The sequence below is a fragment of the Gorilla gorilla genome, chromosome 4 (genome assembly GCF_029281585.2).
Source record: "Gorilla gorilla gorilla isolate KB3781 chromosome 4, NHGRI_mGorGor1-v2.1_pri, whole genome shotgun sequence".
In the NCBI taxonomy this organism is placed as follows: domain Eukaryota; kingdom Metazoa; phylum Chordata; class Mammalia; order Primates; family Hominidae; genus Gorilla; species Gorilla gorilla.
This window is the reverse complement of record NC_073228.2, coordinates 181,079,549-181,107,441: the sequence shown is the minus strand read 5'-3', so window position 1 is coordinate 181,107,441 and position 27,893 is coordinate 181,079,549. Positions and strand designations below refer to the sequence as shown.

At 52.8% G+C, this 27,893-nt stretch overlaps 3 protein-coding genes across 5 annotated transcripts; 2 read left to right on the top strand and 1 right to left on the bottom strand.

Annotated features, from left to right (window-relative positions):
* The first annotated feature begins 13,386 nt into the window (after window positions 1-13,386).
* MXD3 (MAX dimerization protein 3) lies at window positions 13,387-18,754 on the top strand. Of its 2 annotated transcripts, XM_063707005.1 has the most exons (6): window positions 13,395-14,213; window positions 14,490-14,595; window positions 15,281-15,310; window positions 15,438-15,552; window positions 18,000-18,183; window positions 18,261-18,754. In XM_063707005.1, the coding sequence occupies exons 1-6, from the start codon at window positions 14,144-14,146 to the stop codon at window positions 18,374-18,376; spliced, it is 621 nt and encodes a 206-aa protein (XP_063563075.1). In that variant the 5' UTR covers window positions 13,395-14,143; the 3' UTR covers window positions 18,377-18,754. The 2 variants fall into 2 exon arrangements, with proteins under 2 accessions (XP_063563074.1, XP_063563075.1); XM_063707004.1 differs by having other exon boundaries at window positions 13,387-14,213; window positions 15,281-15,552.
* A 260-nt stretch (window positions 18,755-19,014) lies between these two features.
* PRELID1 (PRELI domain containing 1) lies at window positions 19,015-22,223 on the bottom strand. Its single transcript, XM_004043085.5, has 5 exons — window positions 21,888-22,223; window positions 21,116-21,341; window positions 19,980-20,093; window positions 19,788-19,866; window positions 19,015-19,542 (listed from the first exon to the last, which is right to left on the bottom strand). Exons 1-5 carry the CDS (start codon window positions 21,977-21,979, stop codon window positions 19,394-19,396), a joined length of 660 nt encoding a protein of 219 aa, XP_004043133.1. The 5' UTR covers window positions 21,980-22,223; the 3' UTR covers window positions 19,015-19,393.
* Window positions 22,224-22,419: 196 nt separating this feature from the next.
* On the top strand, window positions 22,420-24,515 carry RAB24 (RAB24, member RAS oncogene family). Of its 2 annotated transcripts, none has more exons than XM_019026905.4 (9): window positions 22,420-22,556; window positions 22,647-22,795; window positions 22,890-22,958; window positions 23,137-23,215; window positions 23,321-23,388; window positions 23,469-23,568; window positions 23,787-23,837; window positions 23,978-24,040; window positions 24,158-24,515. In XM_019026905.4, the coding sequence occupies exons 2-9, from the start codon at window positions 22,679-22,681 to the stop codon at window positions 24,220-24,222; spliced, it is 612 nt and encodes a 203-aa protein (XP_018882450.1). In that variant the 5' UTR covers window positions 22,420-22,556; window positions 22,647-22,678; the 3' UTR covers window positions 24,223-24,515. The 2 variants fall into 2 exon arrangements, with proteins under 2 accessions (XP_018882450.1, XP_018882449.1); XM_019026904.3 differs by having other exon boundaries at window positions 22,420-22,560.
* The last annotated feature ends 3,378 nt before the right edge of the window (window positions 24,516-27,893 follow it).

Sequence of the window (27,893 nt, the reverse complement as noted above, 5' to 3'; positions counted from 1 at the left end):
ATCTGGGGAGTGGACCTCCACCGTCACTGGGCCCACTGGCATTGGGGACAGCATTTACATGGGAGAGAAATCAGCCACTGTGTATGCATTGTTGCAGGTTTTCTTCTGCTCACAGCCAAACCTAATCCTAACTCATACAAGTGGGAAGTTGTGATCAGAGGGAGAATCTAGTCTGTAGAAGCATTAAATGGTTAAGTTAGCAAATTGAGGAGAAACATCACAGGTTATTTATTTATTTAGAGACAGGGTCTGGCTCTGTCACCCAGGCTGGTGTGTAGTGGTGCCGTCTTGACTCACTGCAACCTCTGGCTCCTGGGTTCAAGTGATCCTTCCACCTCAGCCTCCTGAATAGCTGGGACTACAGGTGCACACCACCATGCCCAGCTAGTTTTTGGTGGTATTTTTGGTATTTTTTTGTTTTGTTTTTTGAGATGGAGTCTTACTCTGTTGCCTAGTCTCGAGTGCAGTGGTGCAATCTCACCTCACTGCAATCTCAGCCTCCTGAGAAGCTGGGATTACAGTCATATGCCACCATGCCTGGCTAATTTTTGTATTTTTAGTAGAGACAGGGTTTCACCATGTTGCCCAGGCTGGTTGTGAACTCCTGAGCTCAAGCAATCCTCCCGCCTCGGCCTCCCAAATTGCAAGGATTATAGGTGTGAGCCATTGCATCTGGCAAACAGATCAGTCAACATAGGAGGAGCGGATCTTGTGGAGAGAGAAGGTGTTAGGAGGGAACTAGGCAAACCCTGGATTGACTTGTGTGAAGTCAGGTAGTGAAGATGACCAATATGCAATAAACTGGTGACTCTGGGCCACGTGCCATGCAATGGCACATCCTCATCATCACAGCTGATCTTGGGCACCGCTACTTGGTAGAAATCTCCAGAAATCTGGAATCCTGGACCTGGATTCTCTTAGTATGCTGTAGGGGCTATTATATGTAGCCTGTCCTCACCATCATCCTGAAGGGGTAGAACAAGAAATCAACAGAATTTACTTGGAATTTTGGTTCCAAATGGCTGTTAATTAAAAAAAAAAAAAAAAAGTGCAATCTCCTGCTTTCCTGGTCTCTTAACTCTCCGATTCTTATATCCCATGTCTTTTGCACTTTCTGATTTTGAGGTATATCTCCTTTAGAAACTCTCTTATAGATGGTTTCGAGGTGGCCATGGTTTGTCTGCCCCCTCCAAAACTCATGTTGAAACTTCATCTCCAGTGTGGCAGTACTGAGAGGGGAGGCTTTAAGAGGTGACTGGATCATGAGGGCTTTGCCCTCAAGAGATTAATCCACTCATGGATTAATGACTTCAGGGGTTAGTCGCTTAATGGGTTATCATGGGAGGAGAACCAGTGGCTTCATGAGAAGAGGAAGAGAGGCCTGAACTAGCATGTGAGCACGCTCAGCCCCCACCCTGTGATGCCCTGTACCAGCTCCAGACTCTGCAGAGTCCCCACCAGCAAGACCTCACCACATGCAGCCCCTCGACCTTGGACTTCCCAGCCTCCAGAATTGCGAGATATTCCTTTTCTTTATAAATAACTCAGTTTCAGGTATTCAGAAAACAGACTAAGAGGCTGGGTGCGGTGGCTCATGCCTGTAATCCTAGCACTTTGGGAGGCTGAAGTGGGAGGATTGCTTGATCTCAGGAGTTCAAGACCAGCCTGGGCAACATTGTGAGACCCTGTCTCTACAAAAAAAAAAAAAAAGAAATTAGCTGGGTGTGGTGGTGCAACTCGGGAGGCCGAGGCACAAGGATTGCTTGAGCCTGGGAGGTTGAGGCTGCAGTGAGCTACCATCATGCTACTGCACTCTCGCCTGGAAATTTTTTTTTCTTTTTTTTTTGAGACAGAGTCTCGCTCTGTCACCCAGGCTGGAGTGCAGTGGTGCAATCTTGGCTTACTGCAAGCTCCGCCTCCCGGGTTCAAGCAATTCTCCTGCCTCAGCCTCCTGTGTAGCTGGGATTACAGGCTCACACCACCACGCCCGGCTAATTTTTTTTTGTATTTTTAGTAGAGACAGGGTTTCACCATGTTGGTCAGGCTGGCCTCGAACTCCTGACCTTGTGATCTGCCCGCCTTGGCCTCCCAGAGTGTTGGGATTACAGGAGTGAGCCACCGTGCCTGGCCTTTTTTTTCTTTTTGAGATGGAGCCTCACTCTGTCACCCAGGTTGGAGTGCAGTGGCATGATCTTGGCTCACTGGCAACCTCCACCTCCGGGGTTCAAGCGATTCTCCTGCCTCAGCCTCCTGAGTAGCTGGGACTATAGGCATGTGCCACCACACCCAGCTAGTTTTTTGTATTTATAGTAGAGATGGGGTTTCCCCATGTTGGCCAGGATGGTTTCGAACTCCTGACCTCAAATGATCTGCCCGCCTCAGCCTCCCATAGTGCTGAGATTACAGATGTGAGCCACCACACCCTGCTGAGGATCTTTGCATCAGTGTTCATTAAGGAATATTGGCCCGTAGGTTTCTTTTCTTGTAGTGCCTTCGTCTAGCTTTGGTACTGGGGTAATGCTGGCCTCACAGAATGAGGAAGTTTTCCCTTCTCTTCAAGCTTTTGGGAAAGTTTGAGGATTCGTATTCTTCAAATGTTTGGTATAATTTTACCAGTGAAGGTGTCAGGTCCAGGGATTTTCTTTGTCAAGAGATATTTGATTACTGATTCAGTCTCCATAATCATCATAGGGTCTATTCAGAATTTCTGTTTCTTTGTGATATCATCTTGGTAGGTTTTATGTTTCTAGCAATTTGTCCATGTCATCTAGGTTATCCAATTTGTTGGGATACAGTTGTTCGTAGTACCCTCTTATAATCCTTTTTATTTGCGTAGAATGGGTAGTAATGTACCTACTTTCATTTCTGATTTTAGTAATTTGAGTCTTCTTGTCTTTTCCTAGTCCATCTAGCCAAAGGTTTGTCAATTTTGTTGATCTTTTCAAATAACCGACTTTTGGTTTCATTAATTTTCTCTGTTGTTTCTCTGTTCTCTATTTCATTGATCTCTGCTTTAATCTGTATTATTTCCTTTTTTTCTGCTATCTTTGTGTTTAGTTAGTTCTTTCTCTAGTTCCTTAAGTTTTTAAGTTAGGTTGTTAATTTGAGATCTTGGTTTTTTTTCCCCTCTTACCATTATTCCCAAGAAATACAGAAATAAACACAATCATACAGAGAATGAAGCACTGTAAAAGTAAAGCATTGAAGAGTAAATATGAAATATATTGCACAAGAGGGTTGAGATCAAAATACCAGAAATATAAATTATATCAATAAATGTAAATGAACTCATGTAACAAAACATTTTATCAGGCCAGGCGCCAGTGGCTCACACCTGTAACGCCAGCACTTTGGGAGGCTGAGGTGGGTGGATCACCTGAGGTCAGGAGTTCGAGCCCAGCCTGGCCAACATGGTGAAACCCCCTCTCTACTACAAATACAAAAATTAGCCAGGCGTGGTGGTGCACGCCTGTAATCCCAGCTACCCGGGAGGCTGAGGCAGGAGAATCACTTGAACCCGGGAGGCAGAGGTTGCAGTGAGCCAAGATTGTACCACTGCACTCCAGCCTGGTGACAGAGTGAGACTCTGTCTCAAAAAAAAAAAAAAAAAAAAAAATATATATATATATATACACGCACACACACACACACATATATAAAAAACTGTACATAATTATATGTAATATAACAACAAAAATTACATAGACAATTTTATATAATTTCTCTGTATATGAGATATATATTATGTGTGTATATGACTGAGGAAGCCAAGCTCATAGGCCTGTGGAGTGAAGTGTTTCCTCAGAGACCAGGCATGCTCTTGGAAACGAGGGAAGAATAAGCAGTTAGAACCACCTGGAGACACGGATATGAAACTTTTTAGTTGACATAAAGGACTCAGTATAGGGGTTGATAACAAAATGGATTCACCAAATTAGTTGAAGATCAACTAATTTGAAGATAAGATCAAAGATCAGAGGACCTTGGGAGGAAACACAGAAATGGAGATTTATAAAGAGATTTATAAAGAGGAGATTTTTAAAGAGAATGGGCCCGGCGTGGTGGCTCATGCCTGTAATCCCAGTACTTTGGGAGGCCGAGGCAGGTGGATCACGAAGTTGAGATCGAGACCATCTTGGCCAACATGTTGAAACCCCGTCTCTACTAAAAATACAAAAAAATTAGCTGGGTGTGGTGGCGTGTGCCTGTAGTCCCAGCTACTTGGGAGGCTGAGGCAGGAGAATGGCTTGAACCTGGGAGGCAGAGGTTGCAGTGAGCCGAGATCGTGCCACTGCACTCCAGCCTGGTGACAGAGCGAGACTCTGTCTAAAAAAAAATAAAAATTTAAAAAATACAAAATTAGACGGGCATGGTGGTGCATGCCTATAGTCCCAGCTACTCGGGAGGCTGAGGCAGAATCGCTTGAACCTGGGAGGCGGAGGTTGCAGTGAGCTGAGATCGTGCCACTGCACTCCAGCCTGGGCAACAGAGTAAGGCTCTGTCTCAAAAAAAAAAAGAAAAAAAAAAAAGAAAAAAGAAATATGGAGAATATAAATGGAAATCAGCAACCAAAAGATAACTGAAAAGTCCTTTGTATCTGGAAACTAAAAACATACTACCAAATAACATTCGGACTTAAGAATAAATCATAATGAAAGCCCCACACTAAAAGAGGAAAGCTTCAGGACCTGGCTAAAGCAGGAGAGGTTTGTGGCTTGAACAGGAAAATTTGCAGGGTGCCTGGATCCCTTGAAGAGGACACCCTGACACTGACCGTGGGAACGGCCTACGCTACACATGCAGGCATTCAGGTGGAGTGTACTCTTCCCGTACTCCAGAGAACAGGCTGAAACTTTTGACTCAGCAAAGGCCAGAAGGAAAAGGGGAAGTGGTTTATCAAGTGCCTGCTGGAGCATATAACATCCCAGACACTGGGCACTTGCATACAAGTGACCGACATGGTTGGCCCCATCGCTTGCCAGTGCTGCCTGGTCAGTGGGTTAGACTCATCCCATGACGCTAGCAGGGTAGTTGCTCTTGTTGTCTTTGGAAGGACCTTTTCTTTCCTTTTCTTTTTTGAGATGGAGTTTTGCTCTTGTTGCCTAGGCTTTAGTGCAATGGCACAGTCTTGGCTCATTGCAACCTCCGCCTCCTGGGTTCAAGCGATTCTCCTGCCTCAGCCTCCCGAGTAGCTGGGATTACAGGCATGTGCCACCACACCCAGCTAATTTTGTATTTTTAGTAGAGACGAGGTTTCTCCATGTTACTCAGGCTGGTATCAAACTCCCGACCTTAGGTGATCCACCTGCTTTGGCCTCCCAGAGTGCTGGGATTACAGGCGTGAGCCACCATGCCCGGCCATGGAAGGACTTTTTCAAGAAACCGATGTGGTCAGTTTTCCGTATACCTCCAGGTGCTCTGTTCTGGCGCCTGGGTGCTCCACCAGCACGGAGAAAGACGAGTGCCCTGTGGCTTGAGTCCCAGGCACTGAACACTCTAGCCTGGGCAGCAGCTCCGGGAGGACTCAGCTTCCCAAGCACCACCCTCAGGTTGGGAATCCACAGCAGCACCGACAACACACCACACAGTGCACCAGCCGTCAAGGGGGCACACAAATGACCAGGGCTGCCTTCCAGGCAATGGCCACTGCCTGGTGGATCCAGTTAGTAAGCCAAGAGCAGTTTGAGGACATACCATCTCCATCTGGCATCAAACCACCCTGCTTACTGCGCCAGTTTGTTGTAAGGACACCCTGGATTTGTTGTCATTAGATATGATGTAACAGACACAGAAATGACTGCCATGGTGGGAAGAAGCTTATACTCACAGTTCCCTAGAAACAGGCGGCACCGCACACTAACACGGGCCACACGGGGAAGCACCAGTGTTGGTCGGGGGCAGAGGGAGGGAGGGCAACTGTGGGGCAAGAGCCTTTATTGTGGTTTGCTTAGGAAGGAACCCGAGAGGCAGAGTGAGCAGGTCTAGGATTGCCTAGCTTGAATAATTTCAGTGGGTTTGGGGTAGGATGTCCCTAGTTGTCCAGTCTCTGGGAGATAGTGGTGCAGCGTGTAAGAGCCCAGTAAAGGAGGTGGTTGGAAGGTATGGGCTCTGGATTGGTTAGTATGAATATGAAAGGCACAGCACGCTTGCAGGTGAGTGAGTGATTTACTATCTCTAGGAATTGGATGAGAGGATGGAGTATGATGAACCTTTGATTCCTGGAGGGCCATGAGTTCGCCATGGTATGGAAATGCAGCTGTGCTGTGATCAGTTAGTGGAGGCAAAAATTAATAATGAATTTTAGAAATGATGGATGCAACTCCCAAGGAGTTAGTTCACTGGACGTATAAGGAAATGCAAAGTAACTAGAAACAAGCTAAATATACCATCCTATTGTTCTCTGTAGCAACAATGAAGGCAAAAGATGGTGATAGGGCAGATCCTGAGATTGGGCCAAGCTTGGATTGTGGCTGGTCTGAGCTACAGCTATTCCCAGGGCCACTTTTGAGGGGAAAAATTTTGCTGAAACAACAGTGAAGATGGTTAGAATGATTCACAAGAGAGTGGGGAAAAGAAAGGGAAGAGTCAAGATACTCATCCCAGCGGGATGGAATCTTTAAAGGGTTCTTAATGAAATGGACTGAATAAAGTAGACATTGATGGGGTCAAAACAAAGGTCATCTCCAACACCCTTGGAAGTCCTTGGGTGGACAGATGGGAGCTTCTGCTGGTCCCCTACTATTGAAGGGCCCTAAACAAATCTGATTTACTCACCTTAGTTTGGAGGATTTTAAAATGTCAGAGGGAGGCTGGCCTGTAATCCCAGCATTTTGGGAGGCTGAGGTGGGTGGATCACCTGAGGTCAGGAGTTTGAGACCAGGCTGACCAACATGGTGAAACCCCATCTCTACCAAAAATACAAAAAAATGGTCGGGCGTGGTGGCACACGCCTGTAATCCCAGCACTTTGGGAGGCTGAGGCGGGCGGATCACGAGGTCAGGAGATCGAGATCATCCTGGCTAACACGGTGAAACCCTGTCTCTACTAAAAATACAAAAAGCTGGGTGTGGTGGCACGTGCCTGTAGTCCCAGTTACTTGGGAGGCTGAGGCAGGAGAACCGCTTGAACCCAGGAGGCGGAGGTTGCAGTGAGCTGAGATCACGCCATTGCACTCCAGCCTGGGCAACAAGAGCAAAACTCTGTCTAAAAAGCAAGCAAACAAACAAACAGACAAACTAGCCAGGCATGGTGGCGGGTGCCTGTAATCCCAGCTACTCAGGAGGCTGAGGCAGGAGAATCGCTTGAACCTGGGAGGCAGAGGTTGCAGTAAGCTGAGATCGCGCCATTGCACTCCAGCCTGGGCGACAGAGTGAGACTCCGTCTCAAGAAAAAAAAAAAAAAGCCAGAGGGAAAGATGACAAGGAGAAAGCTGATAGGTAGTCACCTGGGGCAATTGTGCCACAATCTAATCAAGAGAATGACTGACACCCACTGCGGACCCAAGGCCATGTGGACATGAGCCGGTGAAGTGGTCAGGGGCTGCAGGAGAGACTTTACTGGGACACCTTTTTGTGGAACCCATGCTCTGTGATTCCAAAATCTATTTGTGAAGTCCCAATGGGCGCGAGAGTTCGACTGGGAGAATATGGGAATGTGACACCTGATGGAATGCAAACGGTGAGGGTTGAGCAGGCTTTATGCAAAGCGACTGCAGCTCCTTTACCTGAATGTACTATGGGGGTGGATATTGGGTCTGGCTGAGGCGTCTCTCTTACCTAGCATGGTAAAGCGGAAGGCATGTGAATCTCCCCACTCGCCAATATTGATTGGATATACTTGATGGAAACCAGTAAGATTGCCCAAGCCTGTGCAAGTTGTTTATTTGTTGTACCGTAGCCCCGCTGAGGAGCAAAAGCCGGAGTGCCACCTAGTGGCAACCACTGGGATTTTGGACCAGGAAATTTCCGTTTGACTAACTTGCTATTGGGTTTCATTAAAGTCCAATTGCCCCTATGACTTAAGGACACAAAATAACCTTGAAACCTGAAATACTCATAATTTCTCGGGTGATGTTGGGGAAATACTCTGATAGGAGGGCAGTGCCCGGAAGGGTCCATCATAATTTGGAAATGATTTTTCTGGAACGTGCTATCTGGGGAATGCAAGAAGGCCGTCCCAAGTGGGAGCCTCTTCCCCCACAGGCAACTTCAGAGCCACCTAAGGAGTTTCACGGGCCGCATGGGCAGTGAGTGCCCTATGAACAGCTCTCTATTGACCAACAAGAGCCGCCTGGTTTATGGATGGAAGTTTCAAGGTGACAGGACAGCTTCCTATCTGGAAGACCATCAAAGAAGGTAAAAACAAATCAACTCAGCAGGTTGAATTGACTGGTGTTTGTGCTACATCTCATGGGCAGTGGCCAACCTGCCCGCACAGTCAGCAGAAGGGCAATGGAAAACTGGCCTATTAGTGGGATGCCTGTATAGGGCATGGGCCTGTGGACATCATTATGGGAGTCGGAGGGGTACATTAAAGTAGGACGTTTGATGCTCATCAGAAGAACCCCATTCCAGTATCAGGGGGTGATTGGATTCAGTCAGTGGATATTCCGGTGTGCTCACTTAAGGAGGCCTCATGATATGAGGGACATACGGGGTTGCCACAGTGCAGGGATGGACTGAGTCTAGACATGTTCCCCTTGCACCCTCTGAGGCACAAAACACCAGTAACTGTTCTGTCTGTCAACGAGAGGCTTGATAGGCAAGTCAGACTGAAGCCTGTAGCCCCAGGAAGTGTAAGTCGTGGCAGGAACAGTCACTCTGCACACTGGGCTCAGCTTCCCTGTGGTAGATGCAAATGCTCACAGCACAGTAAAAGGACTGGAACTCAGCTGGGCACAGTGGCTCACGCCTGTAATCCCAGCATTTTAGGAGGCCGAGGTGGGCAGATCACCTGAGGTCAGGAGTTCGAGACCAGCCTGGCCAACACGGTGAAACCCTGTCTCTACTAAAAATATAAAAATTAGCCGGGCATGGTAGCAGGTGCCTGTAATCTCAGCTACTTGGGAGGCTGAGGCAAGGGAATCGCTTGAACCCAGGAGGTGGAGGTTGCAGTGAGCCGAGATCGCGCCATCCATTGCCCTCCAGCCTGGGGGACAAGAGCGAGACTTCATCTCAAAAAAAAAAAAAAAGGTACCAATTTGGACTCTGCCAGGTCACATTTCTTCAGACCAAGGAACACATTTTACAGCACATGGTGTCCAACAGTGGCGGAGACATCCTCCCCAGAGTGATGGTTTGATGAAGAATCGGAATAGGCAAGTGAAACATTTGTTGACTAAAATAGGAAAAGCCAGGCAAGGTGGCTCATGCCTGTAATCCTAGCACTTTGGGAGGCCGAGGCAGACGGATTGCTTGAGCTCAAGAGTTTGAGACCAGCCTGGGCAACAATGGCAAAATCCTGTCTCTACAAAAAATACAAAAAATTAGCTGGGCGTGGTGTTGCACACCTGTAATCCTAGCTACTCAGGAGGCTGAGGCAGGAGGATCACCTGAGCCTGGGAGGTCAAGGCTGTAGTGAGCTGTGTTCATACCACTGCACTCCAGCCTGGGCAACAAAGTAAGACCCTTCATATATTACCAAGTTGGGCAACATACATGAAATTGGGGTTAGAGTAGGGAAGTAGGGGTAGAATAAGACAGGAAAAATATTTGAAGAGATAAGAACTGAAAACTTTTCCAGAAGTTCAAGACACCCCAGGCAAGGCAAACACCAAGAAAACCACACCCAGGCGTGTCACAGCCAACAGTTGAAAACCAAAGGTGAAGAGAAAATATTAAAAGCAGATAGAGGATAACAATACATTATATCCGGTGGAAAAATAAGAATTTCAGCTGACTTAGAAAAAATGCAAATCAGGCCGGGTGCGGTGGCTCACGCCTGTAATCCCAACACTTTGGGAGACTGAGGGGGGCAAATCACCTGAGGTCAGGAGTTCAAGACCAGCTTGGCCAACATGGTGAAACCCCGTCTCTACAAAAAATAAAAAAATTAGGCATGGTGGCATGCAGCTGTGGTCCCAGCTACTTGGGAGGCTGAGGCAGGAGGATTGCTTGAGCCCAGCAGGTCAAGGCTGCAGTGAGCCCTCATTGTGTCACTGCACTCCAGCTGGGTGACAGCACAAGACCCCACCTCAAAAAAAAAAAAAAAAAAAATGGCCATACTACTGAGCCTACAGAGGCCTGTTTGCAGTGTTCCTCCCAGGATAGCAGGGGCTGCCAGGCACTTCTGAGACCTGTCTAGCCAGGGCTGGCCTCTTGGCTTAGCCCCTGTGACATCAAGCGAGGGACCGGCTGGCACCCAACTCCTGATCATTATGCTGCACTGCCACAACAGCCGGGGTTGGGGGGGGGCGTTCCAGAGGTGGCCTCTGTGTGGGGGTCTGCTGACTGCTTCTTCTGACATCCTGTGGGCATGGAGACACAGGCCCACCAGCCCTTCCCTACCCCTTGCCTATGGCTTGGCCAAGCCCCTGTTCGGCATTGGTTTGCTCTGTCGCTGAGGTCTGCAGGAAGAGGCTGACCCTGAGAGACGCAGGGCCCACTGCTGCTTGGGAGGATGCGCTGAAGGAGGGAGGCCTGGGAACCTCCTGGAGCAAGTGACATTGAGCAGAGATGGCAGAGGCAGGGAGGTGGGCAAGGCCATGGCATGTCCCCTGCCACAGCAGGAGGAGGGGCACGGCCCAGCTCAAACTTTGTCCTGAAGGCCATGGGAGCGTGGGCCTTCCGTGGGGGCGTGACCTGGTTAGCTCTGTGACTGGGGAGTGCTGCTCTCTGGGAGAGGGGAGGCTGCGGGCAGCCCGGGGAGGAGTCTGGGCAGGGGTCCAGGGTCGGAGCCAGGCTCCCGACTCCCCCGATGACTCTTCCTTGCAGAGGAGAAGGGGAAAGGGATCTGGGGAACGCAGGGCCATCTCCTCCTCCACCGTGTCCATGGAGTGGAGGAGGACGGTGAGCCCAGGACTGGCTGCCCTCTTCAAGGGGTCCTAACTGGGACAAAGGCCTGGGGCGGGGGGTCTCCCTTCTCCCCTTCCACTCAGGGCATAGATGCAGACTCTGTCCTTGGAGCCCAGAGGACCATAGACCCCGGTAGAGTCTGCACTGCAAGTACAGGCAGCAGAACCCCAGTTACAGTGGGCTGGTGGAGGCAGGAGGTCACAGGGCGAAGCGCAGGACCCTGCAGAGTCCAGGGCAGAGGATCTGGGCTGGTCACTGCTGGTGGGGCACTGCAGCTCCTCTGTCCAGTCCTGTGCCTAGAGGCCACTAGCTCTAGCATTTTCTCACAGGGGCCCAGGGGACATCCAAGGGCTTGGGGCAGGATCCCTGCTGGCCCAGGCTGGATCCCCCCATGCCCTGTCCCATCCTGTTCCTGGGGAGGTATTGTTCCTGTCTGGCCTGGCCGGTGGCCTTGACCCCAGCCCACATGCTGTCCCTGGCTCAAAACCGCTCTGCAGCTCCTAGGATGAAGTCCAAACTCCTTGACATGAGCCCTCCAGCCCCTCTGCAGCCCCAGCCCGACTCCCACCACCTCCTGGCCATGTCTTCAGCTCACATATGCTTCCTTCTTTCCCTTTGCTGAAAATTCTCCTCCTTCAGAACCTCCCCACCCCTATCCAACCCAGACTGGAGGCCAGGCCACCTAGGGCCCAGACATCTGAGTAGGTTCGTGTCTGCACTGCATGGTGCTGACTTTAGTGAAATAAAATTGGAAATTCATTCACAAGCCTTGCGGCTCCTTCCTGCAGAGATGGCTGATTGCAGGGGGGAGTTTGGGGGAACCCATCAGCATGTTCTGGGCCCTGCAGCCTCTCCAGTGTCAGCCTGCACCAGGCTATTTGCTCTCTGTAAGCCACACTGCCCCTGCCACGCTCCTTTCAGCCCCAGGGCCTTTGCACGTGCTGTTCCTTTGTCTAGAATTCTTTCATCTCTCCTATACTTAGATAACACCTCTTCATCCATTTCCCTAGTAAAGCCTTCTCTGACCTCACCAATTAATTAGGTCAAATGTTCCTTAGAATGTGCTGTGGGGCACGGTCTCTCCCTGTGAGGACCTGTCCAGCTGGACCTCTGCCTTCCTGCGACTGTATTGGTGTCTTTCCCTCTCAAGCCTATGAGCTCTGCAAGGGCAGGGACCCTGTATGCTTTTGCCTATCGTATGTCCTCCAGCCCCCAGCACAGCGCCTGGTGTCCAGCGAGAGCTCAGCAAATATTTTGTGAGTTAAGGACAGGCGGCTGGGTAGATGGATCGTCTGCCTAGACAGGGCAGTTATTCTGCTGTGAGCAACTCTTAGAGAAACTTCATTTTTTTTCGGCGCCTGGCCGAAACTTCAAGATGTTTCCCGGCCAGGAACGGTGGCTCACACCTGTAATCCCAGCACTTTGGGAGGCTGAGGTGGGTGGATCACCTGAGGTCAGGAGTTCGAGACCAGCCTGGCCAACATGGTGAAACCCCGTCTCTACTAAAAATACAAAAATTAGCTGGGTGTGGTGGTGGGCGCTTGTAGTCTCAGCTACTTGGGAGGCTGAGGCAGGAGAATTGCTTGAACCCGGGAGGCGGAAGTTGCAGTGAGTCAAGATCGAGCCATTGCGCTTCAGCCTGGGCGACAGAGCAAGACTCAAAAAAAAAAAAAAAAAAAAGATTTTTCCCAAGGAACTGAGGCCTGACTGACATGTGCCTGTGTTTACCAGGACTGTCTCTTTACAAAGCATCTATCCCTCCCACCTTCCCTCCCCTCTCTATTTTGGGATTACTGGAGTCACAGACTCAGCCCGTGGCTGGCAGCAATGCTCCACCCTGCTACAGCTGCTTTCATCTTCCTGTCCCCAGATGTGGCCCCACCTGCTGGTGCTGAGGCTAGAAGTCATCACAGCCACTCCTTCGGCCGGCTAGGAGAGTCAGGTGCAAGAAGGGTTCATGGACTCTGAGTAAGGCAAGCAGAGGCTGCCTGGGAGGCAAACGCCGCGGTCTGGTTGCACTGGCCTTTGAGATGGGCAGCTCCTTCATGCCATGGGCACCGCAGAGGCATTGGCTCTGATCCTTCAGCGCTGTCGCAGGGCTCCTGAGGCTTAGAGACGGAGGTCACCTCCTGAGTCATACACAGCTGAGACATCAGTGACAGGAGAGGACCCCAACTCCGTGGATACCAGAGCCCAAGGCTCCGGAAAAGGCCATTTCGCGTGCCTCCAGGGTATGGCCTGCCTGAGGAAGCTGTTACCCCACTGACGTTTTCGTAGCAACAACAGCTTCCTCACAGAAGAGGAGTGGGGCCGAGATATTATTCCCATTCGACACAGTAGGAAGCTGGGGCCCACGGGGGCCTTCGGGGGCAGATGGCAGGCAGGCTTGGGGACAGACCCCGGAGGGCAGGAGCCGGGTCCGCCGCCCCTCCGCCGGCGCCTGCGCATTGAGGCCCAGCTCCCCTTTCAACCCCGCCCCATCGCTTGGGTTTTCAAATTTGAAACCTGCTTCTTTTCCCGCCCGAACGTGTGGATCAGCGGCGGGAGAGGGCGGGGCAGAGCGCCAGCCAATAGGGCATCAGAGGCTCCCCGACCCCGCCCCGAGGATGACAACAGCGATCCTTGAGAAGCCATGTGCGAATGGGCAAGCGGCGGCCGGAGGCCCCGCCCCCGCGGCACCCACGTGCAGCGGCTGGGCCCGGGGCTTTCAGGGGACCACCAGGCCCCCAGAGCGCCGTGCTATGTTGGGGGCTAGTCACTAGCACGGGGCTGGAAGCTGAGATCAAAGACGCCAATGAGCCGGCGTGGGTGGATGAGTGAGGCGGGCAAGAAGCAGCACCGGTTAGCCTGAGGGTTCGCTCCAGGGCCAGGCCTGGAGCCAGCGCCCTTACCTGCCCCTGGAAAGTCTGAGACCACTCGGGGCGGGGCGGCTGCCGGAGCGTGGGCTGCGGCTCCGTGGCGGGTTCCAGAGGGGCGGAGCCAAGGGCTGGGCGTTCCCGCGGGCGGGGCGTCCCGGGGGCGGGGCGGGCCCTTGTGTTTGTTGCACCGTGTCAGTTACTTTGTAACAAAAGTGCTGCAGCCGCTTGCTCCGGCCGGCACCCTAGGCCGGCCCGCCGCCAGCTGTCGCCGACATGGAACCCGTGGCCAGCAACATCCAGGTCCTGCTGCAGGCGGCCGAGTTCCTGGAGCGCCGTGAGAGAGGTGAGGAAGGACCCTTGGCTGAATTCCGGGCGGCGACCTCGCTGACACGGGCCTGGACTGGACCTGGCTCCCAGCTTGAAGGATGCACCGCCCTAGGACAGTAATCCCGGGGCGCCTCGCCCTCAACTCGAGAGGAGTCCCGGGGCGGTAGAGCAGGGACGGGTGGGGGAAATGGTCCTGGCGCCAAAAGCCTTTCCTTGACCGTGCTGTGCCTGGGGCTCCCGCTGGGACCAGGTCCAGCCCCAGCCTGACGCGAGCGGGGGCTCTCTCTGGCAGAGGCCGAGCATGGTTATGCGTCCCTGTGCCCGCATCGCAGTCCAGGCCCCATCCACAGGAGGAAGAAGCGACCCCCGCAGGCTCCTGGAGCGCAGGACAGCGGGCGGTGAGGAGGCCGGGGGCGGCGGGAGTGGGAGTGGGGGTGGGCGCCGCCCCTGGTCGGGCCCTCCTCTGCCCACTTGTTGCTTGCATCTTTTGGGCCAAGTGTCCTGCTCCAGGAAGCGTTCAGACCCCTCCTGCCATCTCCCCACTCTCCAAACACACTCACACCTTTCTATTCATTCAAGGACTATTTCTTGAGCACCTCCAGATGTGCCGGGAACTGCCAACAGCAGTTGGGGTCCCGCTTCCACTCGCACTCCCGCACCCCACACATCAGGCCACTCACCTCCCCCGCTGGCTTCCTCCTTTTCTCTCCTCTCCCCAGCCCTTTGCATACGCTGTTCCCTCCTATTTGAATGCCTCTCCCTCCACTACCAGCTTGGGAAACATCTATTTCTGCATTTAGCTGTCACCTCTGTCTGGGAAGTCCTTTCTGACCAGCTGGCAGGGGCCCTTGTTAGGACCCCCATACCCACCTGGGCAGGCTTCTGTTAAGCATTTGGCTCCGTGTGTCTTTGACTCCCCTCGCCCTGCCAGGGGACTCTGGTGTCTGAGGCCAGCATGAGGTCTCCACAGGGGACTTGTTTGGGGCAGACATCTGTAGTGGCTCTTGAGCCACTGGGGGCCCTGGGATTGGGGCATGGGCAGTGGCTGATTCCCCTTCACCCCATCCTCTCTGGCATTGGCAGGTCAGTGCACAATGAACTGGAGAAGCGCAGGTGAGTCCCAGTCCTGCCCTGACAGCGCCAGCCCCCAGGGGCCACTGCCCTCTGGCCTTCCCTCCCCTGCCATTCCTGTGGCCAGCAAGGTGGGGCTGGCACTGCCCTCCAGACCTCTTCCCCACAGGAGGGCCCAGTTGAAGCGGTGCCTGGAGCGGCTGAAGCAGCAGATGCCCCTGGGGGCCGACTGTGCCCGATACACCACGCTGAGCCTGCTGCGCCGTGCCAGGATGCACATCCAGGTGAGGCCCCCCGCTGCGCCCGGACTGGCTTGCCCTGGTGTATGGAGGGCTGTGCTATGGAGGGGCTGATGGGACTGGGGAACGAGACCTCAGGTCAGAGCTCAAGAACTGTGTGACTTAGGACAGCTCTCTGAGCTTTTACTTTCCAGATCCATTAAATGGGAAGAAAAGCAGACAACTCAGAGGGTTGTTGAGGCTTAAATGAGTTCACTCTATAAATGTTCACTGTTGCTGTTACAGCTGTTATCACTTAGATCACAGCTGTGAGACCTTGGGCAGGTCACTTAGCCCGTCTGGACTAACCTTCCCTCCTGTTTGAGGGGAGGGGATGGCTGTTGAATTCTGTGATGGGATGTATGTGGGGGTCCTTGGGACTGTAGAGCGTTGGTCCTTGCTCTCCCCCTCTCACCTTCAAGGCCTCCTGTTATGGGCAGTCTATCCTGGTGCCACCTGGGAGGCAGCTCCAGGGACAGAAGGGGAAAGGACTGAGAAGACGCCAGTCACTGGTCCTCCCAGGGCTCCTGCTGCTGCTGGGGCTGAGCTCGGTGCCCCCTGGTGGACAGGAGTGGATGTGCTGAATAAAGGCCCAGGTGGCCCTGGCCATGTCAGAAGTGGCCTTGGAAACCACAGGACTTTTCCTGCCCTCTAGAGGAATACATGGAGGCACAGCTAGGCTGAGGGCCAACAAGTCGCACAGCTGATGGGCGGCAGATTCAGGACCCATGCCCAGTTCCCTGGCTTGCATTATCTCCTCCGACAAGTGTTTATTGAGCACTGGTTCTGCTAGGCCCTATTCTAGGCACGGGGCTGTGGCACACAAAGACCTGTGGGCTGTCAGTAAATAAACCACAGCTGCGGGAACAACTGCACTGCCCCCCGGCGTCTGTTATTACCATCATTGTGGCTGAATAACACTCTGGTTGGGTAGTGGCCCAGTTTCTCACACGGAGCTTGCCTGGCCTGGTTCTCGGATGGATAATGTGTGCCCCTCAGGGGCTGGCTGGCCTGTGGGCAGGACCTGGGCAGTGCTCCTTCTCTGGGGCTCCATCACCCCTCTCCTGGATTAATTCACCGGCCTCCTCCCAGCCTTCCTGTTAGCTGTTTTGCCTCCACCAGGCTGTCTTCTACTTTGCTCTAGAGTGATCTCTGCAGCACACCTATCTACCCAGGCCCATCTCCTGCTGAAAACCCACCAGTGGCCCCTGACAGGACAAAGCCTCTGCTCCTTCCTTCCTGTGAAACTCAAGGCCCTTCATAACCCAGGACTTGCCAGTAGGCTGCTCTTTTGGCCTCATCTCTCCCTGTGCCCCACAGAAGCTGAATGCTCTGTGCTCTTCCCAGGCTCCCTCTGCTGTGTCTTGACGTTTCTTCCTCCCTGTGTTTGCCTCGGCAGCTCTTATCTTTCTACGCCCAGTCCAAATGCCTCCATGGCCCAATTCTCCCCTTGTTGAATGACTGAATGTAAGCTTCTGCCCACTGAGGGCTCTGCCTGGGAGAGCCCTTGGCCTTCCAGTCCTTGGAACTTCAGGGCTGGCAGAGCTTGGCAGGAGGTAGGGGTATGGGAGGGAGGGTGCTAACGCCTTCACGCTCTCGCTCTTGTAGGGATCGTGACCAGGAGCTACAGACTGGTAGCCTTTGTTTGTTCTCTAGTTTTCTAAAAATTTAAATTAGCTGTCAATCCCTCAAAAGACATTTGACATGAAAAATCTGACTTTCCAGCTAGCTTCTCGTAAAGAAATGGGGGGCCGGGCGCGGTGGTTCACACCTATAATCCCAGCACTTTAGGAGGCTGAGGCAGGCGGATTACCTGAGGTCAGGAGTTTGAGACCAGCCTGACCAACATGGTGAAACCCCGTCTCCACTAAAAATACAAAAATTAGCTGGGCATGGTGGTGGGCCCCTGTAGTCCCAGCTACTTGTGAGGCCGAGACAGGGGAATTGCTTGAACTTAAGAGGTGGAGGTTGCTGTGAGCCGAGATTGTGCCATTGCACTCCAGCCTGGGCGACAGAGCGAGATTCTGTTTCAAAAAAAAAAAAAAAAAAAAGAAACGGGGAGACCTGGTAACACCGGGCCTGTTTCCCATGACAGCACATGCCTGGCTCCTGAGCCAGAGTGTACACGCAGCAGTGCACCCTGCTCCCAGTTCCCACCCCTGGACACCACAGCACTCCAGTCCTTTATCCTTGACTAGGCCCCAAATGCCTTTGAGATTGTGGTGCCCCCCACCCCCAATCTAGGCAGCACCCTGACAGGACGTGTACATGGCCGGAAAGGGGCTGGCTTTCTGGAGGATGTGGGTGCAACCCTCTGGGGCCTGGATTTAGTCGCCACCTGCCTGGAGTGGGCATTGGCCCTGTGGCCGTGGCCCGGTACTGAGTGGTGTTGGGGGTGCAGCCCAAGCCCCCACGCCGCTGACCCCAGCCCCTTGCTCCTTTGGGATCTGCAGAAGCTGGAGGATCAGGAGCAGCGGGCCCGACAGCTCAAGGAGAGGCTGCGCAGCAAGCAGCAGAGCCTGCAGCGGCAGCTGGAGCAGCTCCGGGGGCTGGCAGGGGCGGCCGAGCGGGAGCGGCTGCGGGCAGACAGTCTGGACTCCTCAGGCCTCTCCTCTGAGCGCTCAGACTCAGACCAAGGTGAGTGCCCTGAGGCTGAGGGGTTGTGTGGCCCTCGGGGCAAGCCAGGTCTTCTGACCAGACCCCTCCCCGCGCAGAGGAGCTGGAGGTGGATGTGGAGAGCCTGGTGTTTGGGGGTGAGGCCGAGCTGCTGCGGGGCTTCGTCACCGGCCAGGAGCACAGCTACTCGCACGGCGGCGGCGCCTGGCTATGATGTTCCTCACCCAGGGCGGGCCTCTGCCCTCTACTCGTGCCAGGCCCACTTGCCAGGCAGGAGCCCTCCCCAAGCCTTCAGGGCTGCTCAGAGTCACCTGTTGGAATGGACTAAAAGGACCCTTGTGTGGGAACAGGTGCTCCCCAAACACCCTGCTGCTGGCTGCCAGGCAGGCCCTCTGGAAGGGAAGGGGCAGGACTCATCAGGACCTCCCTGGACCCCTGCAGGGCAGGCAGCTTGGGCCTGAGCCCAAGCATTTGGCTCTGCTGCCCCCAAGGGGACAGGAAGCCTCTTGGGCCTCTTCCCCTCCTGGACAAGGCCCCCTGCCTTTGCCTCCCGTAAACTGTACAGTATTTTCATTAAAAGCCTCTTTCATAACTTCCCGTCCATAGTCTTGCCTAATGAAAATGGGGGAACTCCCAACCACAGACCCACTGGAAGAGGAAATAATATCAGTTCCCATCACTGACACTGTTGGCCGTGCCAGGCAGTGCACTTAATTCTCACAACTCGAGGCTGTTCTGTCTCCACTTCACGGATGGTAGAAATGAGGCTGAGTGACGTGACTCGCCTGAGGTCCAAAAACAGTGGAGCCAAGATTCAAACCAGAGCCTTCCGACTCCAGAGCTGGGGCCAACTGAATTCAACAAGTATTTATTGAGTGTCTATTATGTGCTAGATACTGAGACACATCAGAGAACAAAACCAAAAGCCCTGCCCTTGTCGGGCTTACAGTCTAGCACTTACCGCCAGCTAACCTGCAGGCTACCTGGAGCCCCGGGCAAGTCACCGCACCTCTGTGCCTTGGTCCTCAGCTGCCCAATGGGAGAATAAGCAGACCTGGCTCAGACATGAATCATGTGCTTGGTGTACTGCAGATGCCAAACTGCATCCCCACAACCCACCACGTAGACAGCAGACAGGGCTGGAAGTTGATTTTTAATGATAAAGTACAATGAAGGGAGGGCAGAGGGGCTAAGCCTAGCTGTCTGGGGTGCTGTCGTGGTGGTGGACTGGCTACACAAACTGTTGCTGCTGCTGCTGCTTCTTGGTGGCCGCCTTGCTGGCGAGGTCCTTGGCCTTCTCTGTAGCTGCCAGTGCCGTCTCCTTTGCCTTCTCCTTGGCTTCCTTGGCTGTCTCAACAAGTGTTTTGGAAGGGGCCTCGCCTGTCGCGAACGGCAGGTGGCTGCCTTTAGAGGATGCCTGAAAGACCAACCTAATTTCCCTCCCCCATGACTCCAATCTCCCCTGGGCCAGGCTCTACTAAAAAGGTGGTATTCACCCTCCTCCCACCCCCAGTACAGACAAAGAGTCCCAGCTCAGAGCAGGGCAATGACTAACCCAGACTCCACGCCCGCTAGGCTGAATGAGCCTCTCCCTATGAGGAATATCCACATACCCAGAAACTCACCTTGCAGCTTAGCCAAGATATATTCAAAACCCTTCATAGTCTTGGTCACGTTGCTTTTGAACCGGGCAAGACCAAATTCCTGGCATGAGATGAGAATGGGAAGGATACTGAGTTGCCCACTGACCCCAGCCCAGCCCCAACACCGAAAGCACTGGGTCCCAGAGCCCCAGCAGCCCCAACAACACTGCTCACCTGGACAGCTCTGGAGACACCAAATAAGCTAGAGGAGACCCAGGCTTCCCGGCGGATTTCAGTCCAGCCACTGTTGTCAGAGTTCACACAGTAAACACATCGTTCCTCCACCACCTATGCAGAGGCCAACCACAATCGTAGAAGAGTCTTTCATTTTGCCAACTTGCACATAAATTTGACTCCCTGTCGCTTTTCATGAGGCGAAGCAATACAATGAAAATCCATTCCTTCCCCTGACTGCACCCCCAAGTGGCACTGACAGAGCAGGAAGCCATAAATAAGGTCGTTTTGCTCTCGAAAACGTCTCTTTCTTCTGACTCTTAAACTAGAAGGCAAAAGGTCTCTTGAGATCAACAAAGGGCCTTCCAGCCCGTCCTGCTCCTGGATTTTGTTTTGTGCATCTAGACACATGCAGTGTTTTAGCCGCCTTCCACCAGCTGCAGCTCTGGAGCTTCCTGACAGTCCAAATAAAAACATTTGCCTGGCGCGGTGGCTCACGCATGTAATCTTAGCACTTTGGGAGTCCAAGGCGGGCGGATCACTTGAGGTCAGGAGTTCGAGACCAGCTTGGCCAACATGGTAAAACCTTGTCTGTACTAAAAATACAAAAATTAGCCAGGCGTGGTGGTGTGTGCTTAGAAATCCAGCTCTTCAGAAAGCTGAGGCACGAGAATTGCTTAAACCCAGGAGGTGGCAGTGGCAGTGAGGTGAGATCATGTCACTACACTCCAACCTGGGTGAGACTCTGTCACCAGAAAAAAACAAAAAACAGGAAAAAAAAAAAAAGAAAAGCACTGCCTCCGCCACTCAGCATCACTCCTGTGAGTCCAACATATATCTGTGCCATAGATACCGGATGGGAGCGCTTTGCATTTAGAACTTAGGACAACTCAGTAAGATAGGTACCCCTCCCCCACTGTATGAATGAGTCAAAAGACAGGTCCAGAGAGGATGACCAGCTGAAAAGAAGAAAATCTGAGGTCATACTCTACAGCTGTCAACCCTCAGTAACCCAGACCTGCCTCCGGCCACAAAAACTGCCTTATGGCTTTCTAGCCACATGTATCTGAGGAGCTCTCTATCTCGTGGGGGAGGGGAGAGGGGGAGGTGCAGAATCACAACAGGAGGTGTCTCACCATCAGCCGGGCGTGGTTGATGTTCCAGGTGAAGGTAGTCATGGTCTGATTCTGTGGGTCCACAATAGAGTCCTCCAGGATGTACACCGAGTGAGCAACATTGGCAGGAAATAGTCGCTCGGCCCAGCGTGGCATCCTGTTGGTCTTGGTCAGGAGTCGCCGGGACAGCAGTTTCTGGTCAGGGGTCACCTCCCGGTGTACTATGTCTTCCGTCAAGACATGTTTGCTGCAGGTGTCAGGGTGAAGGTGACCCTCAGAAGCTTGCCCCTAAGAGACTGCCCGAGGGGATTCCCATTTGGAGGCTCCGGGCCTAGAGAGGCCACGCCTTCCTGTAACCTTGCAAGGTGGTATGTGCTATGGTTCAGACCAGAGTTAAGGGCCCATCCCAGGGCAAATTCCAACTCCCGCCATCTGACTGACCTGGATTCCTGCCTTCTAGCAGGAATGGACCTCATGATTTATTGCACCCCAGGAAAGCGCCACGGGCAAAGAAACAGGATTTCCAACTCCAAGATCCCTCCCAACTCCCATACTGCCGCCTCTTCTTGTCTCACCACACTGAGAAAAGAATCTTAAACTAAGCTCTCAATAAACCACCGCCCAGGCCCAACCTCCCTTCAGGACCTTGCAGGCCTGGCCTGGCCGCTTCCCCGATAAGGTCTACCTAGGATTCCATATCGAGTCCTTCCTGGTCCCAGTACTCGGGGATTACCCATACTTCGATCTCCAGATAGCGAGATGGCGCGGTTTTGCTCTTCCAAATACCACGTACCTATAGGGATTCGGGTACCGCTGCCAGAAGGCGGCGAACACTTGGTCCCAGGAACTCCGGAGCACGCTCTGGCCCAGGAAATACTTCACCATCGTCCCGGCCGAAGCGGGCTCAGCACCCGCGCAGCATCAGGGGTGCGGAGCCTGGGAGGCACGCGGGGGCCGGGCCGGGCCGGGGCTCCGCGCACACCCGCCGCCAGGCTCGTAGCTCAGTCACCACCGCACCGCGCCCAAGCAGCTGCCGCTGCCGCCGCCGCCGCCGCCATGAGTTGTCCCGCCGAGCGCCACTTCCGGCGCAGCCACACTGTAGCCACCGCTTCCGGCGCCCGCGCCACGTGACCTTACGGCCCCGCCCCCTCGCCCTCTCGCCCCCGCCGCGGGAGTCGCGGCGCTGCGGGTAGGAGCCGGGTTGCGGGAGACCCCAGGTTCGGTTGGGATTCCCAGCCAGAACGGAGCTTAAGCCGGGCAGGCGAGCGAATGACGGAGTAGCGAGCTGCACGGCGGCGTGCTGCGCTGTTGAGGACGCTGTCCCGCGCGCTCCCAGGCCGCCCCGGGGCTTGGGGTCTTCGAAGGATAATCGGCGCCCGGGGCCGAACAGCGGGGGCACACGGGGCGCTGCCGAAGTGCAAGGCCACGGCCAGAGCTCGAGCCCGACGCGCTGTCTGGAGTCGTAGGTTGGCGCCGTTTGGGGTCGGGGTCTGAGGCTTGGGCGCTCCCTGGGCCGAGCGGAGATCGGGGTTTGCCTCCCGTCCCCGCTCAGGACCCTGACGTGGCTGAAGCGGCCCCGGGAGCATGAGCGGGCAGCGCGTGGACGTCAAGGTGGTGATGCTGGGCAAGGAGTACGTGGGCAAGACTAGCCTGGTGGAGCGCTACGTGCACGACCGCTTTCTGGTGGGGCCTTATCAGAACGTGAGTGCATCCGGAGGGGCCAGGCACGGTGGGCGGGGGAGTGGGGGGCCGGTAATCTGCACCTATGGCCCCGATCTCTTCCCTCTCGTTGCAGACCATCGGGGCCGCCTTCGTGGCCAAGGTGATGTCGGTCGGAGACCGGACTGTGACATTAGGTATTTGGGTAAGTCCCCTGGGCATCTATTCTTGGGAGACTCATTCCTGAAGAGTTGTAGGTCCTGCCTATTACTGGTTGATTTGTGGCCTCACAGACCCATTTCTCATAGACCCGTTTCCTTATCTGGAAAATAGCGGGGTCTGGAGAACGTGGCCTTAAGTTTGACTCAGGCCTTACTCTTTAGGACACAGCAGGCTCTGAGCGCTATGAGGCCATGAGTAGAATCTACTATCGGGGTGCCAAGGCTGCCATCGTCTGCTATGGTAAGGGGGGGGGGTCTGGGCTGTCTCACAAGAAAAGATGGGTGCCAGGCTAGCCAGAGAACAGCCCTTGACCACTTGGTTGTCTCCTGCATGCCGCACACCAAGACCTCACAGACAGCAGCAGCTTTGAGCGAGCAAAGTTCTGGGTGAAGGAACTGCGCAGCCTAGAGGAGGTAGGTGAACAGACCTCACTAGAACACTAGGGGCTGGGGTTTTGTTGGTCTGTGGAGGTGACCCTTGTCTTCTGCCTCAGGGCTGCCAAATCTACTTATGTGGCACCAAGAGTGACCTGCTGGAAGAAGACCGGAGGCGTCGACGTGTGGACTTCCACGACGTCCAGGACTATGCAGACAGTAGCTGCTCCTCAGCCCTTTGGGGGGTGGGGGTGTGTGGCTGTCTGGGTGGATCAAAGAAAATAGGGACTGCCTTGGCTGCCAGGGCAAGGTGCTCTAGGAGGTCTTCCTGGCCTCCTTGAACTGTGGGGTCCAGGAGACTCCCTGAACTGCTAGCCCTCCCTTTTGTCTGTTTATCTAATTCTCAGGTATGAGGCTTTAGTCACTTCTCTTTACAGATATCAAAGCTCAGCTCTTTGAAACATCCAGCAAGACAGGCCAGAGTGTGGGTGAGTGCTGTGCTGGAGCCTCACAGCAGGAATATGCAGGGGCACCAGAGGAAGCTGAATAGGGCACAGAGGGCTGGGTCACTGGGAGATCCCAGGGCTACTGGCATTGGGCCCTCGCTGATCATCATTTTTCCTGCCAGACGAGCTCTTCCAGAAAGTGGCAGAGGATTACGTCAGTGTGGCTGCCTTCCAGGTGATGACAGGTGGGTGCTTCCCCAGCCTTTATGGAGACTTACTCTAGGCCCACAGCATCTAGCCCCTTTCCTGAGTTACCTGATCCCAACAGAATGGTGCTGAGCTGCCACCTCTCTCTTTGACAGAGGACAAGGGCGTGGATCTGGGCCAGAAGCCAAACCCCTACTTCTACAGCTGTTGTCATCACTGAGTCAGCACTCACCTGGCCTGGGGGAATTAAAGGAATTCCCCGTAAGGGCTGGACCCAGCTCCTTTCTGGGCTTGGGTAGTCAAATGTCTGAGCTACCCCAGGTCCTCATGTCAGCAGAGTGGCGCCTGCCTGTGCTGGCCCATGGAACGGAGACAGCATTGGGCTGACTGTGGGCATGAGGAGGGATAAGGGCTGATTTGGACCCCAGGCTTCTGCCTTGGACAGCACTTGTGTCTGCAGATTATTTAAGTGGCTTTTGATCTGTAAATAAAATCAATGCACTGTGAATCACACCCAGCCCCTTTCCCTGCTGTGTGGATTAGGTGTCAAGAAACCTAGTTCTTTCTGGGGCCACCCGGCTGGCCTCACTGCTTATATTAAGGCTCCTCCCAACTCTCATTTTCCTTTGGAAAACAAGACTTTTTTCCCCATGGATACCGCTGAGATACTGGGGCTGTAGTAGTACAAAAGCTCACAATTCCTTCTGAGTGCTGAGAAGAGTGCATGAGTTGCTTCGAAATAAAAGGGTCAAGCATTCCTACCTGAGACAGGTTGGTCTGGCTAGCTCTACTGCATCTGTCATGTTTGGGCCCCTATGTCAGACCTGGGACTCAGGTCCTGAGCTTCCCAGTGACATCCTACAATGTGGTTTAATGGTAGGAAAGTCCTAAGTTCTGTAAGCCAGAAAGGTCTAATGGATCCAGATTTGGTTCCAATTCAGCTGCTAATTTAGAAAAGAGACTTAAATCCTCATCGTGAGTTTCTCATCTGTAAAATAAGGTGACTACTATGCAGCCCAAGGATTGTGAAGAAAGTGAAGAGTAATTCTAGTACTAAATGTTTTTCCCAATCTTCCCAAGCACTTTTTGCTGAAAGGGCAGGAAGTTCAGGACTAGGTCACAAAGGGAAACAAACTCCCAAGTTTTCCCCAAAGAAGATCCAGATATTTCTGAGGAATCAGGTGTTGTTACTGTAAACAGGGCTGACACTTGCTGTTCAACCAGAAGGAAATTTATTGCAGCCCTTTCTGGTATGGAGGGTGTGGCCCCAGGCCAGGGGCTTTGCCTCAGTTTTATCCTTTGCCTCTGCTTTCCTGCCTTTATTTAGGCCTGGGCTGAGTCCTCTGCAGTGGCCAACACCTGCCTTGGAAAAATGTAAAACTTAGCCAACATGGTCAGACTCACACTCAGAGAGTGCTTTGGTTCCACTTCCTTTTTAAAAACCAATTCCTCAAACTGCCCTTCCTTCATGAGTGATGGGGGCTTCCTGTGGAGGGAGACTGAAACTGAAACCAGCCACTCCCAACAGGGGAGAAAGAGGCTTGGGCAGCCCTGTGGCTGCTGAGAGGAAACACGCTATTCCCATGGCGTGCTTGGAGGAAAGGCTTAGCGTCACAGTATCCCTGCGCCCCCCGCCCCCCACCTTGTACTATCTCTGGGGCTGGCTTCTGCTCTCACCCCAAACAATCCTCCCTCCTGTTAGACTACAACTCCCCACAGCCAATAAAACAAAACACAGGGCAAGGGCCATATATGAGTAAAGTTAAACTTTACTTTACAGTAAATTTTTTTTCTATATACAAAGAATTACAGTACATGTTTATGGGGACTCCTAACACAGGGCTCCCCTCTTTTTCACTAGGAGTTTCACTTACAGCTGACAATCTATGGGGGCGGGGGCGGCAAAAAAGCAATGATGGACCTTGGCTGATCCCCCCGACCCCTTTCTTAACAATATAGGTAGATGTCTATCGTCAGCTTGCCTCTTTGCCAAGACCTAGGAGGCGGCTCTGCCATGAGCTGCTGTGTGCTGCCCTCCCCACCTTCAGCACACTCATCTACACACACACAGGTAGCACCCACCTCGATGAGACCGCCTTGCTCTGGCCTGCCCCAACCCTGGAAGTTGAAAACATAGAACCATTTATTTCTGCTTCTACTCTCTGTGCCCATCTCTTGTCCACGAAACTTTGCTGAACTTCCAGGACCTTACACCTGAAGCCCCACAATAACCTGATGTTTTGAAAGTCATGGGAAGCAGCTCTAGAGAAGGAACCACATAAGCAGAAACAGCGCATGTTAAACTCGAAATACTTCTTCCGAGGCTGTGGATTTCTAGTTTAATTCTTTCCACTTCCTTAGAAAATACTACCCTTAATCTTCATAAGCAGTAGAGGTGCTTCCATGAGTGGAAGAGGTAGAGAGGGGCAGAAGGGAGCTGAGGAAGACCCAACAACCAGAGCTCTCTAACAACCTGCTCCAGGCAGCGTGGACGGAGGCTATGGACAAGGTGGCCCCAGTCCTGAGAAACTCAATGGCCACCTTCACCTGGATATAGGATCTCTTCCACCTCTGGACTGCACTGGGCCACTCCAGGGTTGGGTGCAGGCTTCACTGAGGATCTTCCTTCTCCCCACTTTTAACAAAGCCTCAAACTTTTCTACATAAAATCTCCTCCCAAACAGGAACCCGGGTTTCTTGAGCTGCCAGTCCCTCAACCCTTGGCAGTGCTTATTTATACCGTGAAATTAGCACCATCATTACATTTTGTGTGTGTGTGTGTGTGTACAAAACAATGATCTATTCTTATTTCAATTTACACTATAGCAGCCTCTGGCCCTGTTGCACTGGCCCTAGGAAGCTCAGCTGAGAACTAACTGGCCATAGCCAATGACAGGCTCCCACAGCAACTACCAAGCAGTGACTTGGAATGTCTACACATGGAACTGCTCAAATGAAACTCAGCAAGAAAGGGGCTGGAGGCAGCTCCTTCTCTGCCATGATCTGAGAGAGGTTAGGACACTGGGCTCCTCTAACCTGGCTGATAAACCCCAAGAGGATGACAGTATCATTTAAAAAACCTTAGTAAAATCCACCTTATAGGGACTAAGGGTAAAACCTATCCAAGTTTCATGCTGTCCTCATTACTCCCTATGGGGGAAGCTGTCAGGACTAAACTTTCTGCCATTCTGTTCTCATGAGGCAACATTAGAATTACAACCTGGGAGTCCAGCTCCAGTGAGCAGACAGTGCCGAGCCTGGGAAGGGATCAACAGGGTGTTTCATGCCCTGACCATAGTGTGGGGTGAAGGATGTAAAGAATAAAATAACTATTTTCATCAATGCTAAAGATTTGGTTCAGAAGAGGGTCAACACAGTGATTTAAGTCATCTCAAACTCAGTAACAGGGTAAAGCAGACATTTAAAAATGAGGATGTTTCTGTATCAATGACAGCTATTTTGCTATTAGACTGGGTTGGCTCCAGCAAGATAAGCAAATGAGGCTTTGAATGTAAATTTCAACATTTTTCATAATCTTTTTCTGACTTAGCAGAGCTAGATGTATTGGCTTTCTAGCTACCTATGGAGAATTTCAACTTTTGCCTTGTCCCTGGAAAAGGCCTCCTGGGGAGCTGGCTCCAAGGCAAACACTCTTGAGATCTCAATTTCCAAGCACATACCCAAATACCACCCTGCGTAAGGACCAGAAGTTTTCTAAGATGAAAGATTTCCTTTTCATTCCAATTCACATCCCCTTGGAAAAGGGGTCTTATTACAAACTTCAGGAGACGTCCCACAGGGCTGGCAAGGCCACTCCCTCCCCACCTTCCTCCAAGAGTCACATTTCCCAACAGTTGTGACTCTGCTTCTAATTGGATAGTGACTGCTTTC